At 47.6% G+C, this 22500-nt stretch overlaps 1 protein-coding gene across 1 annotated transcript in view; it reads right to left on the bottom strand.

The window, feature by feature from the left end:
* Nucleotides 1-22500, bottom strand: part of LOC123505731 (cadherin-related tumor suppressor-like) — a 194332-nt gene that overhangs the window by 38347 nt on the left and 133485 nt on the right. Inside the window, exons 5-6 of the mRNA XM_045257381.1 lie at nucleotides 11512-11713; nucleotides 10210-10397 (exon numbers count right to left, since the gene is read on the bottom strand). Coding sequence (XP_045113316.1) covers nucleotides 10210-10397; nucleotides 11512-11713 — 390 coding nt within the window. The remainder of the gene's footprint in view (nucleotides 1-10209; nucleotides 10398-11511; nucleotides 11714-22500) is intronic.

Here is a 22500-nt window from a genome sequence, read left to right as displayed (position 1 = left end):
GCATCAAACAATTGGTGCTGATTGGCTAATGACTGTAGCACCACCACCACCAGCACCACCACCACCAACAACATCAAGAACACCAATAGCAGAAGTTACAATCTATACTAACGCAATTTCACAGTTAGTCCTACAGTTACAAGATGGAGGTTTTTCTTGTAATTACTTGCAAATTTCGCTCGTCTTTCCTTGCTTCACTACGCCTCCTTCCTCCCCACGCCCACACACCTGGCCTAACCCCTCCTTCTAATCTCCCTCTGACCGAAATCAACACACCAGAAACACATTTGAGTCACACATTAAACCTGCAAAGCTGCCGACTACTACTTCCTGTATTGTCGTTATCACGTTCATCTCCCTTCGCCTCTTCCTCAACTTATTTACCGATCCTCTACTCCACCACCACCACCACCACCACCTGCCTATACCTCCCCTCCCACTCCTACGCCTCCTTCCGCGCCCTCTGCTGCATCGTGTGGGCGTGAGTGGGCGTAGGGAGACAATTGGGTGAGTGAAAGGGGCGCTACAGAAGGGAGGGAGCAGGTAGGATCAATGCCAAGAGGTGTGAAAACAATTCGTGGTTCGGCTACAGCCCGCCGTGTAATATATGCCAGCACTAAACTTTATTACCCACAGTTAACGGGGTTTGTCAGGGCAGCCCTCATCGGCGGCGCCACTCTCGCCCCTCGCCCCTCATCCGCCGCCGTCGCCGCTACCACTACCACCACTACTACAACCACTACCACTACTGCTACTGCTGCTGCAAGTACTATTATCACAAATGCTAGTAATATTTCTATCCTCACTTTGTTATCTATTTCTCACTCTCTCTCTCTCTCTCTCTCTCTCTCTCTCTCTCTCTCTCTCTCTCTCTCTCTCTCTCTCTCTCTCTCTCTCTCTCTCTCTCTCATGACTCCGCTACGCTACCTACCCAAACTCTGTACAATCATGCGATGTTTAACACCTCCTTCCGCCTGCCACAAGCAAACAAGAAACCTCACCTTTCTTCTGCCGCTGCTCTTTATGGTCACACACACACACACACACACACACACACACACACACACACACACACACACACACACACACACACACACACACACACACACACACACACACGCCACTTATAATCCTTACATTCTCTACTGGCACTCTTCCCCGCCTCCCCTCACTCCTCCATCCTCCTTCCTCTCATTCTCCAGAGAGAGAGAGAGAGAGAGAGAGAGAGAGAGAGAGGACCCGCCCACACCTACGTCACTGTCACTCGCAGATGTGTTTGTGAGGTGAGCAACGGTAGTGAGAGGAGGAGAAAGAGGAAGAGGAGTACAAGGAAGAAAAGGAGAATGAGAAGGAGGAGGAGGAGGAGGAGGAGGAGGAGGAGGAGGAGGAGGAGGAGGAGCCAGAAGTGGAGGTCGTCAAGGATGGAGGTGGATGAGCGGAATAATAGTAAGTGGTGATGTTTTTGAGCACGTCGTTGTGTCGTCAAGAGATAAGTCACTGTATCTTGGTGCTTGGTATGAAGTGTCTCTCTCTCTCTCTCTCTCTCTCTCTTCTGGGCCTAGAGTGTTCGGCGGGACTACGGGCGCAGTACCAGCCACGCTCTGCCGGAGTGAGGTTGCTAGAGGAAAACCTATGAGGAAAACTCTCATCTTTCTTCTTGCACTCAAACCTGGCGAGGTCATAAAGTATCGTTCCTTACTCACACACACACACACACACACACACACACACACACACACACACACACACACACACACACACACACACACAATCTGTCTGCCTCATACTGTACACACACCCTGCCTACCACACACACCCTACTTGCCTTACATACACACACGCACACACACACACACACACACACACACACACACACACACACACACACACACACACACACACACACACACACACTGGCCTGCCTCGTCACTCCAGCCCCCAAATGCGCGACCTACCTGGGCTAATTTAAATAAACAGATCCGTTATGAAACTGCATCGTCCATAAATCAACATGCTTGGAAAAAAGAGCCTGATTCAGCTAACTCTTAGAGGGACAATATGTAACAGCGTCCGAAAGAAAAAAGAACAAGAAAAAAAATGAAAATCCACATGATGACCAGCGACTTTCGACCCTCGACTCCCCGGCAGAGAGAGCGAGGTCGCCGTGGCAGTTCTCCTGCACACTGGCCGGGCATCTTAACCTCGCCCTTGCACCCAGACTCCTTGGGACTCAGATTGCCGCGGCGGGCGAGTGGTCAGGGTCGCTAACCTCACGTGGAAGGCAAGGCGAGGGGTGATATTTCTCATACCGCCATCTGATGACCAGCTCCACTGCTCATAAACAATACTGGGGGAGATAAGGTAATTTCTCACTCTCGATGGATTGCCAATTTAAATGATAAAACACAAGAGGAATGCAATGCAGAAGATACAGACAGCGAGACGTGAACAGGGAGGGTAAGGACGCTGAGGCGAGGCATGATGGGCCGACAGCAGGGAGGGTATGGAACAGGAGGGATGATGGAAGAGCGCCACGGATTAGTAAGCAACAGGACGGGAGGCAACGCAACAGGGAGATGTGGGGAGATAACAGTGTGGGTGAGGGGACAACAGAGTGTAAGAAGACACCAGCAGGAGAGAGCGCGGAGGGGCTGGAGTGCGTGGGGTGAAGGAGTAACGGGTGAGAGGGAGTAACAGCGGGGAGAGTAGACAGCAGGAAGGTGAGCAAGCAGCGGGGGGTGGCGAGGCAGGGCGGGTGGGAGAACAGGAGCCAGCAGGGAAGTATTTATAAGGCAATGAAGACTCCTGAGAACTTGAAACCACCCAAACGTTAATAACAAACGCACCGGAGATTATCTTAATGAAAAGGCGAGGAGGAAAGCACGCAACCACTCGAAGAAATCAAAGTTTTAAAGCACAACAAACTCTGGGAATCGTCTCTTTCACAGGTGCACACTCGGCCTCCCTCTCGTGCGCCGCCAAGACCCACGACACACGTGAGTCAACAACACACACACACACACACACGCACACACACCAACCTTCCCAAGATCGTGCCCCCTCCCTCGTGACTGTCCCTCCCGCGGCCTCCAACAGGAATGCGTCCGCGAGGGAAGGAAAGGAAGACGGTGACCGGTTTTTGAGTAATGTACGTACATGACTCGGGCGGTGAGAGGCGAGGCTGCACTCTATCACAAATTTATCATTGTAAACCGGTACTGGCCTGGTTGCTGATCGATTGATATGGCCGGTGGGCGTGGCGTGGGTGAGGCCGCCGGGGTGTGGTAGTGAGGCGACCAGAGAGAGAGAGAGAGAGAGAGAGAGAGAGAGAGAGAGAGAGAGAGAGAGAGAGAGAGAGAGAGAGAGAGAGAGAGAGAGAGAGAGTGTGTGTGTGTGTGTGTGTGTGTGTGTGTGTGTGTGTGTGTGTGCGTGTTTATCCTCCCTATCCGAGTGTATGCATACCCGAGTTCAAGGTCATGAGGGAGGAGGTGGAGAGGGCAACAGGCGCTCATACACACACACACACACACACACACACACACACACACACACACACACACACACACACACACACACCGATTTAGACTCCGGAGATGCTGGTCGGCCTTGCTTCCTCCGTAGCACCTTGTCACATCCCCAGCACCACGCCCATCCCCAAGTCCCACCTTGTCCCGCCCTGCCCCGTCCCAGTCCTCATGGCGAAACAGAGCACAGAAGACTTGGCTAAAGATATACAACAGCAGAGGAAAATGAAGGCCAGTCTATCCCTCCACCATTCCTGTGTGTGTGTGTGTGTGTGTGTGTGTGTGTGTGTGTGTGTGTGTGTGTGTGTGTGTATACTCGAAGCATCTCCTTGTGTATAGTACGTACTTCTCTCTCTCTCTCTCTCTCTCTCTCTCTCTCTCTCTCTCTCTCTCTCTCTCAGCTGATCTATTTATTCCCACGCCCTTTACTCAGTTTTTTATTCTCGAGTTGGCGCAAAAAAACGGAGATGATGATACAACGTCCCCTTTTAAGAACATGTCCCGAGTCTTGCAAGCTGTGTGTGTGTGTGTGTGTGTGTGTGTGTGTGTGTGTGTGTGTGTGTGTGTGTGTGTGTGTGTGTGTGTGTGTGTGTGTGCGTGTGCGCTCTGGTCTCATTATTTTCTTATCTACCGTACAGAAGGACACAGCAAGACACACTTTCTGCAGTACATAGGAATCAGAGAGAGAGAGAGAGAGAGAGAGAGAGAGAGAGAGAGAGAGAGAGAGAGAGAGAGAGAGAGAGAGAGAGAGAGAGAGAGAGAGTATACACACACACACACACACACACACACACACACACACACACCGACAAACGAACCCGAGGACTGGAATGTGACTGAATAATTGAATCGAGGGTATTTTCTTTCACGCTCCCATAACACGAGACAAAACACACGAGTCAACCCATAATTGTCTTTTCTTCCTCGCGTCTCTGGATCATGTCAGGCCGTCCAGCTCCCCGCCCCCAGCCCCTTCCCTCCTCCTCCTCCCCTCCTTTCCCAGCACCGTCTCCCATCCACAGGCCCCTCCTATTACCCTCCAGTCTCCCCCCATCCGCCCCTACGCCACTCTCGCGGCATCTTGGCAGTCTTACTAGGAACCCAGAAGCGAAACATTGTACTTAGTTGATCCGCTTCTTTCCTTTAATTGCATCCTTGTAAACCAGGCAGGAAATTGATGCATGTATGTGACACACACACACACACACAGAGAGAGAGAGAGAGAGAGAGAGAGAGAGAGAGAGAGAGAGAGAGAGAGAGAGAGAGAGAGAGAGAGAGAGAGAGAGAGAGAGAGAGAGTTGGTGGTGAAGATAACTTTATTGGCTTATTTGTCATCACTACAGCCCATCTTGCTCCCTCTATTTTTCCTTCTGTATCTTCCTTTTTCTTCTTTTACTCTTACCCTTTTGTTTTCTTTCTCTTCTCTTCTCTTCTCCTTTTGCTTGACTTCCACTTCTAGATTTTTTTTCTCCTCATGCTTGTTCACACCCTTCAACGCCCCCCTCTCTCTCTCTCTCTCTCTCTCTCTCTGAAGGCTCCACAAGTAATGCAGATTAAGCCTTCAGCAGGATCTCGGCCAGAATTACGCCGCATTTACACAAGTAGGAAATGCCATTCAACGCAAACAAACGGCACTTACTTCACCCGCGGAACAAAGAGCAATAAGTTGGGCCGCGAAGAGTGCGAGGAGTGCGAGGAGTGCGGCGCAGCGGTGGTGTAATAATCACTGGTAAGTGTGGTAACCTCAAGTCCTTGGCCATCAGTGTAATGAGGCAGCCATTAATAAAAGCCAATACGATGCTGGGCTTTATTAAACTTTTATTCAACTCCTTTCTCTCAGCATCAGGAACATAACAATACCATTATGTGAGAAAGTCGTCAAGCCACATTTAGCATACACGAGGCGGACTGGCTGGCTGGGTCCGCGCGCTGGCTGCCTCGCTTGCTCCCACATCATCTCGTTAGGGGCAAGATCACTCCTCAGCGTCCTTGGTTAAGAGTATCACTGATTGGACTTACGCGGAGGAGAGTTACTATGTTGAGAGTCTCCTTACGTAACAAAGTTTGCCACGAAAGGTCAAAGAACTCGTTTGGTTTTCTTCACATGAGTGTTGTCTTCGGAAAGTTACATCTGGTTTGAAATGCTACGTAGTTTCAAAGCGCATTCAATCGTATGTGTTTTTGTATTTACTGTTTGATCTGCTGCAGTCTCTGACGAGACAGCCAGACGTTACCCTACGGAACGAGCTCAGAGCTCATTATTTCCGATCTTCGGATAGGCCTGAGACCAGGCACACACCACACACCGGGACAACAAGGTCACAACTCCTCGATTTACATCCCGTACCTACTCACTGCTAGGTGAACAGGGGCTACACGTGAAAGGAGACATACCCAAATATCTCCACCCGGCCGGGGAATCGAACCCCGGTCCTCTGGCTTGTGAAGCCAAATCTTAAAGTAACATGAGATAATAATATAAGAGAAAGAACTTAACGTTTAGCTTTTCTCAATTATGTGATTTATTTGTGTGCTTGGGAATTTTTACGTTGATTTAAGGTTAGCATCAAAACATTCACTCCATACAGACCCACCCATGAGTAGTGATGAGGCAAGACGGATCGGACTAGCGCTAATGAGTAAAACGGTATCGTATGTAATTGTACGTACAGTCACGGTCAGTAGCTGCGTGATAACGTGCCACACTCGCTCTTAATGTTTGGCGCTTTCTCTCATTCTTTAGTCCTCTGATACAATGACAAACTTCCAACAAAGCTCGCCTGGTTTTCTTTAAATTTCATGTGTTTGGCAATGTTACGTGGATTCAAGACGCTTATCGAGGCATTAAGTTCACAACGGAGACCTCAGCACAAGTTGTAATGAGGCTCAACTTGCACTAATGAGTCGAACAGTAATGCGCTCGCATGTGTAGTCACGGTCAACAGTCAAGTAACGTTTCGCATTCACTCCTAATGTGTTTGACGTTTTCCCTCATTCTTCAGCTCTCTGGTCCGCTGACGACCTAAAAAAATCTCGACAACTGATAGATTCTTAGCGGGTCAGGGGACTTGTGAGTGAGGAAGACCAGGAAAAAAAAAGAAAACACAAAGAGTAAATGCTGCAGTTTACTTGATTTCTGTCTTACTCCCTGCACACCAACCTGAGCCAACGACACCGTGAGAGGGAAGCATGAAGAGGCAATCACCCACACTCACGCAAGACAAATATGTACAGTTTAAAGGCAAAATCACATTCACCGTTACGTGTCAGATCTTCAGGTACACACACACACACACACACACACACACACACACACACACACACACACACACACACACACACACACACACACATACGGGAATCAATACCACTTTACACAACTTTCCAGACCCAACCCTCATGGACAAAGATGCAGATATGATTTGTATTTGCATAATTTTCTCCGTCATGTCATTCCTCTCTCCAGCATTCCTCTCAGAACAGGACCGGGGGCTGATCGTGAGCGGCGTAGGTCAGAAGGTGGCAGAGGTTAGGGCGAGGTGGAGAAGTGGAGATGAGAGAGGGAGAGACGAGCAGGTGAGGGACTGAGAAGACTTGGAAGATTGAGAGCCACGAGGGGAGAGAGAGAGAGAGAGAGAGAGAGAGAGAGAGAGAGAGAGAGAGAGAGAGAGAGAGAGAGAGAGAGAGAGAGAGAGAGAGAGAGAGAGAGAGAGAGAGAGAGAGAGAGAGAGAGAGAGAGAGAGAGAGAGAGAGAGAGAGAGAGAGAGAGAGAGAGAGAGAGAGAAAGGAAGAAGGAATCGTGGCTTGTGGATGAACTGCTTTGTGGCTCAAGAAGAAAGAAAGAAAAGGAAGAATCTGGTTCATGACAATTCGAACCACTGAGCTGGAAAGTCTTCTCTCCTTCCTTCCTTCCTCTTCCTTCCTCCCATCCATCCTCCCTTCCTTCCTTCCTTCCATTCCTTCTTTCTTTCCTCCTTCCCTCCCTTCCTTCCTCCTTGGCAGAGCGAAGTGTGAAAAGGAAAACTTCAAGAAAAGCCGATGATCCTGACTTTAGTGGAACATAAAACTAAAACGCGGAGGTTATATCCCTTGCCAGTGTGTGTGTGTGTGTGTGTGTGTGTGTGTGAGAGAGAGAGAGAGAGAGAGAGAGAGAGAGAGAGAGAGAGAGAGAGAGAGAGAGAGAGAGAGAGAGAGAGAGAGAGAGAGATGAGCTCAGGCCACGTGGCTCAGAAAGGCGACAGAGAGAGAGAGAGAGAGAGAGAGAGAGAGAGAGAGAGAGAGAGAGAGAGAGAGATGAGCTCAGGCCACGTGGCTCAGAAAGGCGACAGAGAGAGAGAGAGAGAGAGAGAGAGAGAGAGAGAGAGAGAGAGAGAGAGAGAGAGAGCTACCACACGAGGGAGGAACAAAAAGTGTGGATCAACTCATTGCGAGACGTTTTTGTCGGCGGTGTAACTTGTGTAACAAACGCAAACTTGGCTTGACATTACTTCTCTCTGCTCGTGTCCCGCGCGTGTTTGCTGCTCGTGCCGGAGACCTGAGGCTGCGACGCGAGAGAGAGAGAGAGAGAGAGAGAGAGAGAGAGAGAGAGAGAGAGAGAGAGAGACAGAGCACGTTCATTAAAAATCTAATCCCACATTTGCCACTAAGCATTTTCTCTATTTCCCATTTTCTTTGCATTCTTCCAGGAGTTAACTATACCAATAACTAGACGAGTCCCAGCAGCATCTCTCTCTCTCTCTCTCTCTCTCTCTCTCTCTCTCTCTCTCTCTCTCACACACACACATACACACACACAAACACACACACACCTTGCGCCGGAGACTCTTGCTTGCAGATAAATTTTTTTTGTCCATTTTTGTCAACGAGAAACCTTTTATATCTTCGTTACCAGCGTGATGTGCGGGGCGTGTGTTTTTGCGGGGCGGAGGTGCGGACAGGGCGGGTCTTAGGGCCGTAACTTACAGAGGAGTCCTGCACAGTGGCGGGAGGAGGAGGAGGAGGAGGAGGGCATGAGGAGTAGGAGGAGACAAGGAGAGGAGATGGGGAGATGAAAAGAGCACCGTGACGACACAGCCTCTCTCCCTTGTCAACCTCCCTCCCTCCTCAGTGATCCTCAAAACACAAGAGGGAGAGGAACGCAGCGCAGTCCTTTTTTTTTTTTTTTTTTGTAATTCACTAGAGCCGTGTACATCGGGCCGTAATTGGCTTCGTCCTTTGCAAAGAGGCGGCCAAAAAACCAGGCAACGGCAAGGACGGTGGCTGCTGCAGGAAGAGTGAGGAGCGCCACCCTTATGCGCGGCGAGGCTAGGGTGGGCGAGGACAGGAGGCGTCTGGCAGTCATCCATCAGGTGTATAGTTTTCGCGCCGTTTGATTAGTGGAGACGGGCGAGCCGAGGCGAGGATTTCACGGTATTCTGTAGTCGTTGATGCGGCGGTCGTGTTGATTGATTCGCGGCGTGGCGGTGGAGAGGGGACGGCAGGGAGAGAAGAGAAGAGAAGAGGAGAGGAGAGGAGAGGGAGGGGATGCAGATGAAAGAAAAAGGAAAGGGAGTGAAAATAATTAAACATTAACTTCACGAGATAGTCAAACATAGTTATATTTCCTTACTTAAAACCCTTCTAAAGACAATTTCATAGACTTTCACTTCCTAACAATTGCCTCATCTCTCTTCAATGAGTAATGAGTAGAGTCACACTGCTACTCCTGTCTCACGATGGACAGAAGACGGAGAGTGAGGGAACGGCAGGAAGGGAAGCAGAAAAGGAGAAAAAGTGATGAAGGAAGAAGAGTGGGAAAAGCAGGAAGAAAGATAACAGAAAGAATGAGGAGGAAGAGGAAGAGAAGGAAGGGATGGAAGAATGGAGTGGAATGGAAAGAACTTAAGGAAAAAAAATAAGGAAATGAATTGGAATGAGAACAGGTCTCCATTTCAGGAAAAAGGAAAAACGAAGAGTAAAATTAAAGAATATGAAGAAGAAAAGAAAGGAGTAGAGGAGGAGGAGGAGGAGGAGGAGGAGGAGGAGGAGGAGGAGGAGGAGGAGGAGGAGTAGGGATGGGGAGTTTGAGGAGTGACCTTCTGATCCCCATCGTCTTAGGCTTCACCCTAGCGCGGCCTGTCAGTCACTCCGGCTGTCTGTGTGTTCGTTTGTCTATCTGATATCTACGAGGAAGTCTTGAGGTCCGCGCCTTTCAATCTGCATCTGCTTATCTGCCTGTGTCTCCTCAAAGTGTCGCATTTATTACGTCTTTCTTGCCGTCCACTGTACTGACTTGTCTCTTGTGAAGTGTGTGGATTGCCGGTGACACGGAGACGCGCGGGACACTTGTAGACACACACACACACACACACACACACACACACACACACACACACACACACACACACATATACACACACACACACACACACAAGGAGGAAGAGGAGAAAGAAATGCATGGAAAATAGATAAATATAATAAAACAAAACAAAACATGGAAGACAAAGAACAGAGGGACAGAAATGAGGAAGAGAAGGAAGAGATAGAAGTAAAGAGAAACAAACACTGATCTAACACAAAAGAGATTAGCTTGCGTAGAAAAGACACGAACAACTAACAAAGAAAGAAAAAAAGAAAGAAGAAGAAGAAGAAGAAGAAGAAGAAGATGGAGAGAAAAGGACACTACAGGAACTCAGAATCTACAGACCTGCACGGTGGAGGAGAGGCGGGCGAGGGGCGGCATGGCCATATCGGAGGCCCGCACCACCAGGTTGTAGAAGCTCTGGTCCTCCCGATCCAGCGGCGCCTTGGTGGTGATGGTGCCGTTGGGGCTGATGCTGAACTGATCCTTCTCGTCGCCGCCAGAGATGGTATACTCGAGCCGCCCGTTGAGGCCTGCCGGGGAAGACAAGGGCGTGAAAGACAGGAGAAAAAGGAGGCCATATTTTGAAACACTTCTACCAGCACCCAGCCTACTTTAGATTGAGTCTAGCTAGTTAAAATGACAAGGGTTTAAGAGTGTCTGTGATTCTTGTGACATATCAATAACATCTGTACAGGAATGCTTTTGAGGAACCGGCTAATTATTTCCCTGTGGGCTTTGGAAATAGCTGTAGTGAGAGAGCACAACGTTTCTGATACGGGCCAAAACCAGGCGAGGGTGAGAAAGAGACAGAACAGGGGTCCATGATTGAAAGTACGCATCAGGGAATGACAGGAAAGTGTAAAAGGTACACGCGGAGGGTGACAAAGGGCGTGAGTACAGCGACGACAATGGAACGTGTGAGGAACAGACAGTGAGGCGTGAGTGACGGGGAAACTGGAAAGTGTGTGGTGGGTGGAGGGGGAGCGACATGGAGGAGCGGGCGACGGGCACAGGAGAGACAAGGGGAATGACGACAGGAAGGCGTGACCACATGGCTGGGGAAATATGTGACTGTTTTACATTTACAAGGAGCGGGCGAGCAGAGGTGTAATTAAGGTTCATTTGATCTCATGGCGGAAAGCGACACACGCGCGGGGGAAGTGGCGTAGAGCTCCAGGAAAAGCGTGAATGAAGAGGAGTAGCGGCGCTTAACGAAGATCAAAGCCCTGGCTCGTCTCGCCGCCATTGTGAATGTAATATATTACCGCCGATGAGTCAGCAGGCGGGCCATGAGTGTGTCTGCGGCTGACCTACATAGCACCGCCATTATGACCACACCTTATGTAATGTAACAAGTGAAAGCAACCTAACTGTCTTAAAATACTTTATAAACTATCAAGGGGAAAATTCATATTCTTTCCAGAGGTTCCGTTGCAAACCAGAAAGGAAATCTTATTGTTATTATTTAAGTTTCCGCCGCGACGGGTAAGGTCAGACTGACGTAACCCAGCTGGATCAGAACAAGTTTTCAACCCCTTCTCAAAAAAATCGCAAACTATAATTAGGTGTATCCTCAAAAGTAAGACTTGAGTCAAAATGATTTAGCGTCGCCTGTGAGGGAGTGGAGACCTGACGTGCACTTACCGGAGTCCTGGTCAGTGGCCGAGACGGAGAGCACCGAGGAGCCCACAGTTATGTTCTCAAAGACCTCGTCGGAGTAGCTCATGGGGTCGAAGATGGGCGCGTTGTCGTTCAGGTCCTGCACGTTGAAGTACACGGTGACGGTGGAGGAGAGGGAGGGGCGGCCGGTGTCCTGCGCCTGCACCACCAGGATGTAGTGCTGCACCTGAGGAGGGAAGAGAGATATGTTAGTGATGCTGTGCTGAGGGAGGCAATCTTTATAATGGTGAGACATTGGAATGTTAGAGTGGAGGGAGGATTGACTGTGAGGAAAGAGAGAGTGGTGTGATGGTATGGTGAGCGGTAGTGGTGAGGAAAGAGAGAGGAAGCGTTTGTGTTGGAGAGAGATTGGAATTGTAAATGTTTAGTAATGTTTATGGTGTTAGTAATGGTGTAGGTGTTGATGGAGGACATAGGAAGAAGTTTGTGATGGTGCGATGAGGGAGAAAAAGAAAGAGTATAAATCCTAATGAAGAATGGTATCTGAGAGACGTGCAGCTGTAACGAGGAGTTAGTGAAACTCTCAGTATTCTTGGTAAGACTGGCACTATTGGTAAAAGGACAGACTATTGTGAAGACAACCATTACTATCAGTGAGAGATTGGCAGTGACTTTTATCTTTACACAAGAGATACATCGGCCAAGGGCAGAAAAAACGCTAAAAAATAAAAGCCTCAATGAAGTGTCGGTTCCTAAGGAGAGGTCAAAAGCTAGCATTGGTGAGACAGTCAGTATTAGTAAGAGCCTTTAAGTATTGAAGGACATATTTAGTACTAGAAAGACTGTCAGTATTGGTGAGAGACTGTCAGTGTTGAAGGGCAGTCTCAGTATTGGGTCTAGCGTCAGTGTTGTTTGTCAGTGGTGAGTGATAAGAGGGTCGGGGCGAAGGGCGCGGGGTGACGTCAAGCATTCCCTCAAGTGTCCGGGGGCGCCTGTGCATCCTGGCTTGGGAACCGGTGTAAACAAGGGTATCTATAGAATATTAATTGGTAAGCGATGCGTGTTTTTAGTATGCTGCCCAATAAGGGGAGTGAGCCGCCAGAGGAACTGAGGGTAGTGGCGGAGGTAAGCTAAGGCCGCCGCGGAATATCAATCAGAGGCAATGGAGTCTTCACAATCCACCGGAGACGCTCGCTGAGGATCAACTGACAGACCAAAACACCGCCGGAATGGTGCACCGCCTTGGAATATTCAACCAGAGAAGAAAAGACCAACCCTTCCTTCCTCCATCCCTTCCCTCCCTTCCCTCCACAACTCTCTTTCTGTTCCTCTGGTCCTCTGCTCCTCCACGTCACACCCTGGAGAACTAAAACAACACAAGATGAATAACAAAATGAAATAGTTAAGTACAAAACAAGGGCGGTAATTGGTACAAAGTCTAATTGCCCGACAGCTATTTATTTCCCAAGGTTGCGACACAGGACCCGCGGGGCTACACGACGCTGTGGACACTAAGACAGAGGAGCAGGAGGAGGAAGGGAAGTGGGGGAAGACAGCCTGGGAGGGGCATCAGACGGAGGGCGGTGTGTTTCCTAACTTACTCAAACTACGTTAATTACCACTACCGCTGCGAGGGTGGTGTATACGGCGCGGGGGAGGAGGGCAGGGGACAGGGGAAAGGGGGGAAAGGGAGGCTATAGTGGAGAAGGAGGAGGAGGGGGCAGAGAAGCGGTGCCTTGAGGGGAGAGAAATTTTTTGGGGGCAGTTCGAGGTGGGTTTAAGGTCAGCCTGTGCCCCTGTCAACCCACCGCTACTTAATGTTTACGAATTTAAATGGTAATATGGGCGATATTAATCTTTCTTCCACTCCTCACTCACTCGCTATTCTGCCTTTTTATCTTTTTTGTTTCTTCTTTTTTTTTTCTCCTTGTCAGCTTTCAACCCGCTTTCTTATCAACCTCACCTCACTCCTCTTGGCAGCGCCGCTCATGTCTCCCATCTGTCAGCCACAACGCAGCCTCACCTCTCATCTCCATTCCACGCCACCCGCCCCATCGCAGCCCATCCACACTTTCCTTATCCTCATCCCGGCCAACTCAGATCAGCGCACCCCGAGTCTTTCCTGCGTCCGTCACAGCGTGGAGGATGAGACGGGGAAGAAAGGAGGAGGAGGAGGAGGAGGAGGGGGGAAAGGAGGTAGAGGAGGAGGAGGAGGAGGGGACTGCCGCCTAGAGCTGCGACATATAGTTAACATTCCGCTCACCCTAACACCAGGCTGAGGGGCCGTCACAGCTCGCCAGCCTTACCCAGCCCCATGCCTCTGACCCACTGTTTTCATCTCTGTCTGCCGTGCTCGTGTTCAGTCCCTGCTTGGTCCTCTTTTGGATCTCCCTCCTTCAGGTTCTTTTCGTTCCTCCTCCTTCAGGAATTTGTCTCGTGGCTTTTGCTTTGCTGTCTCGTACTCACCCAGGTTATTATTTGCATGAGTCTAGGTATCTATGTGTGTGTGTGTGTGTGTGTGTGTGTGTGTGTGTGTGTGTGTGTGTGTGTGTGTGTGTGTGTTTTAGTTTATTTTGCTTTATTGTTAGTTTTTTTCTTTTTCTCTTGTTTTAGATACTATTCAGGAGTGTCTTTATTGTGCCTCCTCGTGTCTACTTACATTATTTACATTAACCTTGATATCCTTGCATTAATTTGGGTTTTTTGCTTTTTTTTTTTTTCATTTTGAGGTATCCTTAGCTTTTCTTTGTATGTCAATAAGCTAATTCCTTTCGAGTCACCCTCCCAAAGTTAATTTCGTGCCTTCTACTCTGCCTTTGCATCAATTTGCGTGACTTTGTGTCTTTCATGCTTGTTACTTTTGCTTAAATTTGTGGTTTAGGTTACCCTGAAAAAAAAAAAAATGTCTCGTGATTCTTGCTCTGCCTTTCCGTATATATTCATGTCATTATTTGTATTAATCTAGGTATCCTTAATTTTTGCTCCTCTGCTTAGTTCTCATCTCGATCTTCAGTCCCTTGGTCGCCGCCTTTGTTTCCAGCCCCAAGGTTTTGTACCCAGCTCTTAGGTCGAGTGCTCAGCCCCCAGCCCTTGTCCCCATTCCTTCGTCAGCGAGATTCCTGCGTTTTATTTGTCTTCAGGCAAAAAATCTATTTAGTTGCAGTCGTAAACTCGTCCTTCTCTCTCTCTCTCTCTCTCTCTCTCTCTCTCTCTCTCTCTCTCTCTCTCTCTCTCTCTCTCTCTCTCTCTCTCTCTCTCTCTCTCTCTCTCTCAATAGCATACAGCATAAATCATATGAAAAGAAGAAAAAAAAAGGAAGGCGAAGAAAGGAACAAGAAGAAAATATGAAAGAAGATGGGAAAAGATTAAAGATGAAAAGCAATCAAAGAATAAAAAAAAAAAAAAAAGAACACGAGGACGGGTATAGAGGGAGGAAGAGGAAGGGCAGAAGTGAGAGAGGAGGGGACGAAAGGAGTGACTGGTGAGGTTGATGGTTAAAAATAACGTAGGAAAAGAGGATGCATGAAAAGATGAATATACAGAGATAACGAGGTGAAATAGATACGCCGACAGACACTCTGACATTGAGAAATCGAAGCAAATATGAAGCCAGAGGATTTATGAGGTGGAGGAAAGGAAGGAAAGGGAGGTGGAGGAGGAGAAGGAGGATCAACAAGAGAAAAAAAAAGCTAACATCAACTACAACAATAATAATATCAACAAAAAATAAAGAAGAAGAAGAAGAAGAAGAAGCAAAAAAGAAGAAGAAGAAGAAGAGGAAGAGGAGGAAGAAGAGGACGGTAGGTGATAAATGAAGCTCAGGTAGTTGAGGTAAGCCTGAATACCTTATACCTCTGCCTTAATTAATAGCGAGACACCCTTAGGTAAACACACACACACACACACACACACACACACACACACACACACACACACACACACACACACACACACGCAAACACAAGCAGTAGATTAGTCAAGTCTGCATATATATGTGTAAAGCAGTTTAGTGAAAAATGACCCACAATTTTGAGTGCACTTAGTGAAGATAAAGACGAATCGCAGGGACATTGTGGACTGCTGAAAAAAATGTCCGTGAAGATGAACAACAACAACAACAACAACAACACTAACAACAAAGAAAATGAACAAGCGCAAGAAGAGAAGGAGGAAAAAGAGAAGGAAGAAGAAGAAGAAGAAGAAAAAAAAAGAGCGAGGTATGAGAGAGAGAGAGAGAGAGAGAGAGAGAGAGAGAGAGAGAGAGAGAGAGAGAGAGAGAGAGAGAGAGAGAGAGAGAGAGAGAGAGAGAGAGAGAGAGAGAGAGAGAGAGAGAGAGAGAGAGAGAGAGAGAGAAGGGAGGAAGGGGGGTTAGAAAAGAGTAGGTAGTGAAGGAGGAAGGGAGGAGAGGAGAATGTGAAGAAAGGGTAATAAAGGGGCCCTCAACTGTGGAAGGTTAGGGAAGGGAAGGGAAGGGAAGGGAAGAGGATAAAAGGGAAGAGAAATTAGCAAAGGGAAGGGACGACACAGAGATGGGAAGAGCACTACTTAGAAAAAAATAAGAAAGGAAGAAGGAACAATGGGAAATGAAATGAGAAGGAAAAAATGGAAAATGACGACAGGGCGAAATGACATGAAGATGGGAAGGGTAGCTAGATAAAAGGAAGGAAATGAGAATAAATGGGAAGAATGAAAAATAAAAGACAAATAAATAAAAGCGAGTGACAGAAGATGACAAAAGGGAAAGACGAAAAGATCTGGAAGGAAAAGGAAATGTCAGTTAGAGAAAGATAGAAAAGGAATGGAAGAAAGGAAAAGAAAAAGGGATGAGATGAGATATGAGAAAGAGAGGAGAGAGTGAGGAGGAGGGAAGAAATCAGAGAAGGGTGAGAGAAAGGAGAATAAAAGAAGAAAGAGGGAGAAGCTGAACAAAAGAGAAAAATAAAGATGAAGAAAGTACGAGTATATATAGATAGATTGAAGGAAAGGGAGGTGGAAGAAAAATGAACATAAGAAGTGAAGAGCGATGAAAGAAGACAAGAAAGATAAAGGAAAGAAGATAGACAAAAGGAAAGAGAAATAAAAGACACGCAGATTGAAAAAAAATAAAGAAAACAGAAAAAACAAAATAGAAAGATTAAGTAGAATAGATAGATGAAAAAAAGAAGCTGAAAAAGAGTAGATGGAAGGAAGGGGATGTAAGGGGAGAAAATAAAGAAAGTAGACAAAACAAAAAGAAAGATTAAATACAATACATAAAAAAAAAGAAGTTGGAGATGAGTAGATAGAAAGAATGGGATGTAAGAAGAGGAAATAAAAAGAATAGACAACCAAAGAAAGATAGAGAAGAGTAGATAGAAAGAAGGGGATGGAAGGGGAGGAGAGGCCACCCTACATGACCACCGCGCCCTCACCGCAGATCCACCTAACCACATCAATTAGCTACGACCGCGACAAGACACAGAAACTCGTGACAGATGGACGGGGTATAGGGAGGGACGGGGCGGGGGCGGGGGCAGGGCGGGGGCGGGAGAGGGAGGGAGGGAGAGACTGAGAAAGGGAGGGAGAAATGAAGGAGAAAAAGAATAAGAGAAAGGAGGAAGTAAAAAAAAAAAATAATGGCGAACTCCTGGAATGTACAGTACACACGAAGATTCTTTTGTATATAAGTTTTATTTATTTATTTATTTATTCTATATAGATTTATTCCTCTCTCCCTCTCTCTCTCTCTCTCTCTCTCTCTCTCTCTCTCTCTCTCTCTCTCTCTCTCTCTCTCTCTCTGCGTCCTCCCTCCCTCTCACTTCCTTCTTTGCTCTCCTTCATTCCTCACCTTTTACCTGTCATAATTATCTTTAATGGCCTGCCTGCCTGCCTCTCTCTCTCTCTCTCTCTCTCTCTCTCTCTCTCTCTCTCTCTCTCTCTCTCTTGTTCTTTTTTTCTTTTTTCATCTCTTTAATTGTGTTTTTCTTTATACTTCTTTTATTTCAAAGTTCCATTTCTTACGTTTTTTTTTTATTAATTTCCTTTTATATTTCACGTTCTTCAATTTCCTGCCATTATCTTATTACTACTTGATTTTCTACCTTTATATAATTCTCTTTCTTTTTCTCTTCTTCCCTCATTTAATCTCCCTTTCTAGCTTGTCATGAGAATTATCTTTTTTTTTTTTATCGTTCTCTTAACTCAGTTCTTTCCTTTTTTTTCTATCCTTTTCTCTTTATGTCTATCTCTTCTCCAAGTTCTTCCTTTCTCTCCGTATCTTCTTTTCTCTCTCTCTCTCTCTCTCTCTCTCTCTCTCTCTCTCTCTCTCTCTCTCTCTCTCTCTGTTCCTTGTTTCATTTCTCCCCATGTACATATTTATCTCTCCATGTCTATATCGTCTCTCTCTATTTCTTCATCCTTCCTCCCTTTGTCTATTCCCTCCCTGCCTACCTTACCCCTAACACCACACACTCTCTCTCTCTCTCTCTCTCTCTCTCTCTCTCTCTCTCTCGTTGAATCGTGAAATGCGAGACTGCCTGAAGCAATAAATCTACAGCGGTGCATAACCACTTACACGAGTCTCCCCCTTCTCAAATATTTACCCATTTTCATTACTTATCCATTTTCTATGTTACTCTCCTCCTCGGGGTCATGGCGAGGCGAGGCGAGGGAAAAATTAAACTAGCGCCTCGGCAAACCCAGAGTCAATACGCTATTATGTAAATTTCAAAGCAGTCAAGATTTTTACCGCGCAACCCACAAGGAGGAGAAGGAGAAGCAGGAGGAGGAGGAGGAGGAGGAGGAGAAGGAGGAGGAGGAGGAGGAGGAGGAGGAGAAGGAGGAGGAGGAGGAGGAGGAGGAGGAGGAGGAGATATGGAGTGCCTGACGTAATAAAAAAAAAGATCTGACGATATCTGCATAATCAACAAAAAATAAAAAAAAAGACGTTGAAAGGTTCAGAAGCTACGTGATCGAGAGAGAGAGAGAGAGAGAGAGAGAGAGAGAGAGAGAGAGAGAGAGAGAGAGAGAGAGAGAGAATGTGTTTATCTACCAGAAGGAGGAGCTGTGGAGTGTGTGAATACGGCCTTCTTGCTTGTGTTCCTTCCCTATAAATGGGTGTAGCCAACCTCGTGTGTGTGTGTGTGTGTGTGTGTGTGTGTGTGTGTAGGGAGGGAGGAGTAAGGTTGAAGAATGTATGGGAGAGGATGAAGGGCGGCACGTAAAGAGTGGAGGAGGGTCACGCACACCTAAAGACAACACATCACACACGCACGTAGCAGGAGGAGGAGGAGGGGGGGGAGGAGGAGGAGAAGGAGGAAGAAGACGAGTAAGGAGGAAGACAGGGAACAGTGAAGAGTAAGCAGAAGGGAAGGATAGACAGTAGATAAAGGAATAAGGATAAGGGAAGGAGTAAGAGGGAGTGTATGGAGAGAAGGGAGAGGACAGGGAGTGGGAAGGAAGGGAAGGAGTGACAAGAGGACAGGAAGAATAAGAAAGGTCGTTCAGAGAGAGAGAGAGAGAGAGAGAGAGAGAGAGAGAGAGAGAGAAACAAAGAAGCATAAATAAATACATTAATTGGTTGAGTGTAGATCCGCCAAACCGTAGGATGTAGATGGTTGTCCCGAAACGTCACAAGAATTAGATCAAGAGTTTTAAATGGAAAATGATTTAACTGCAACTTTTTCTTCAACCTTTAAATACATCAATATATAAACCAATATTGAAAAAAGGACGAGAAAAAAAATGACAAAATAAAAAAAAAAAAAGAGAAAAATATGCAAATCAAAGACAAATCAACCCCAAAAGACCTGAAGATTGTAAAAACGAAGAAAAAAAGGAAAAAAAAGAAAAAAAAGAGCACCATTCATCACACAGAAAGGAGCGAGCATGCGGGAGACACACGAGGGAGAAACGAACGAACAAATTAAATAACGAAATATTCTGAAGCTTCCGCCGTAATTCCCATGCACCGCGTCTTCTGGGAAACTCAGCCTGGCCTCGCCCTCGCTCCTCCCCCGTAACGAATCTATTTCTCCCACAAATTAATTAAACGGAGTTACGATCACAAGAATTTCTCTTATGCAAGACTTTCTCTGAAGTGGCATAACGTACTGAAGTGTGTGTGTGTGTGTGTGTGTGTGTGTGTGTGTGTGTGTGTGTGTGTGTGTGTGTGTGTGTGTGTGTGTGTGTGTGCTGAAATGTATTCAAATATGGTGGAATGTGCTCATGATTCGCTAGGTCTTTCTTGGCGTGTATGTGTCAGGGTGTGCTGCTGTATGTGAGAGAGTTCTGACTGTTCTGAAGTGATGAAGATGTTTTCGTTGTGCGCTGAGTATGTTGAGTGCGTTCAGGTTATGCTGAAGTGTATTTCTGAGTGTATACAGATCTCCGTTAGGGTGTGCTGGAGAGTGTAGTGGGTGTAGTGGGCGGTGTAGTGGGTGTTCTGGGAGCCGTGGGAGTGTTTGGAGAGCGTCAGGAAGTGTCGGAAGTCAGGTGGGATATGTCGGAGTGTGTGGGCGAGTGTTACGGCGTACTGGAATGTGTAGTGTGGAGTGTGTAGGCGAGTGGCGAAGTAGAGTGGGGGCCGTGAGTGGGCCGTGGCCTGGTTCACGGTCCCGGCCAGATCCTCATCCTCGTTAGCGTAAGACAAACTACAAAGCTGCTTTTTTCAATCATCAGTTACATGAATATTCGACGGTCGCCCTCCCTCAGCCCGCCGCTCGCCACCCTCGGGATGTGAGCGGGCCGAGGGAGGGCTAAGGCAGGGATGGCGGGAAGGTTTGCGCCATCCAGGTAGGGCATAGGTGCTGGGGGTTACCTGCGCGGGGCCCCTAACCTGCCGCACTCTTGCCAAGCCTCGCCAGGATCCGACCTTCAGTCCAGAGAAAACTCTCTTATTTCCAATCAAAAAAGAATCGCAGGGTTGTATTTACGTTCGCGGCAGGGAGAGTCTTGTCCCCTACACCTAGACACACTCGAGTTTTGGTTATGAATAATGAGAGAGTCTTTGTAGTGGCGAGGGTGAGGCTGCCCGTGAGTGGTAACCCTGGCCTCATCTCCAACCTGTTGCGTCATCGTCGACACCCGCGGCGAACCCCACTGCCCCATCGCCCCACCGTAACAACTCTTAATTAAAGGGAGCGGAAGGGCTGATGTGCTGTGTCTTTCCCGGCGCGGCTGTTGTGGGTCTGGCCGCCCTGGTGGCATCTGAGAGAAACAGTATAAACAAAGGCTACTCGAGACCTATTTCGTGAGGACCGCTGCTACCATGTTGATGGAGTGACGGGCTACTGGGCAGCCAGGCTGTGCCGAGCCCTCACCTGGCCATACAGACAGCTGGCCTCCGGGGCCTCGCAGGACATGGCCGCTGCTCACCCCTAAGGCGACTGATAACTCTCAAATAAGTTACTGAGGGATGATTTAGGTAACAATTGCCTTTAGGTAATATATCACACGTTGGTGGGCCTTGGCGGGGCAGTAGCGGCCTCGTAATGAGTCAGGTACCGCGTCCCTGAGTGAGTCTCCGCCATCCAGCCTGCGGGAGGGGCACACAATCCTTCATAACTGATTGACAGCGTACCATTAACAAGTGAAAGTGCCAAATTACATGAGGTAATGAGCCATCCTGGGACTCCACATGTTTATTTAACCGAGTGTAACCGTGGTCTCCGCCCCTCCCGCGTCGCCCGGCACGGTGACGGACGCCCACTAAGGCACAGAAAGAGTGCTTCACTTCTCCGTAACGCGCTCACATTGACTAAACATCTGACCCTGGAACGTCTGATCGTACCTTGAGTACCGCGCCTTTCCGTACCCACTGAAATAGCAGATACAGGAGCAGTCAGATTGAAGAGAGGCGGTGCTGACACGAAGCGACCCGAGGCTCACCCAGTGCCCCGGGTTGGAGAGGACGCAGCGATCACCTCAGATTGACTCCGTGAGTGATGTGGCCCGAGGACTCGTTGTGGGAGAAGGAAGGCGGGGAGGGGAGGCAGACCCGGGAAGTGAATATCTATCAACGAACTGAGGAAGCTCCCGAAGAAAGAAAATGAAAAAAAATAAAACGGACGTGAAAAGAGAAGCCGTTGCCCAACTGATGAAAGATAAATAACTAATGAATGTTAAAATAAGCCGAAGTAATCTCTCTCTCTCTCTCTCTCTCTCTCTCTCTCTCTCTCTCTCTCTCTCTCTCTCTCTCTCTATATATATATATATATATATATATATATATATATATATATATATATATATATATATATATATATATATATATATATATATATATATATATATATATATATATATATATATATATATCCTCTCTCTCTCTCCGTTAGTAAATACATAAATACGCCAGTGAGCATACAAGTAGAGGGCACCAAACACTCGGGAGAAGCTGGAAAACTCCTGGTAATGGGCAAGAGAGGCGCCAAGCAGCCAGCCATTCGCGGAGGGCCCGGCCAGCAGTGGGCTGAGGGCTTGGCGAGGCACAGCACGGCCATTGAGTAATTGTACAGGGGAGAGACGCTAGTCTGAGTGATGTTGGCTAATTTAGATCTGGGAAACACGAGGCTACGGAACCCGCCATAGCTGCTTCTCCCATCTCACCCATCTCATCCTTCTACCCAACCCTACTCTGCTCCGCCGCGCCGCCTCCACCCTCTCCGACCTACTCTGACCCCGAGCCTCAGTATTTCCATCATCACAACCACTACCTGCGCCTGCCGCTCTCAAGTGTCGTCTTGTTCTTCTCTTCGCCTCAACTTGTATTGCCTTTCGTCCGCGCCATCACCACTCAGCGAGAAAACACACGTGCCACCACCACGACCGTCACCACAACCTACTCCGCTGCTGTAACTGCCATCAGCTTCACTTATACTACCACCACCACTGGGTCATCTTCATCACTCACCACGCCTGCCACGCTATGCCTCCTTCATCACGTCAATGCTGTTATAACCATGAGCTTCTTTTTTCCGTTATCGTATAGAAAAATACAAAAAATAATAAGAAAGGTATAAATAAACTGAATAA

Source organism: Portunus trituberculatus, chromosome 18 (genome assembly GCF_017591435.1).
Source record: "Portunus trituberculatus isolate SZX2019 chromosome 18, ASM1759143v1, whole genome shotgun sequence".
Lineage (NCBI taxonomy): Eukaryota > Metazoa > Arthropoda > Malacostraca > Decapoda > Portunidae > Portunus > Portunus trituberculatus.
This window is presented reverse-complemented; position numbering and strand designations above follow the sequence as displayed.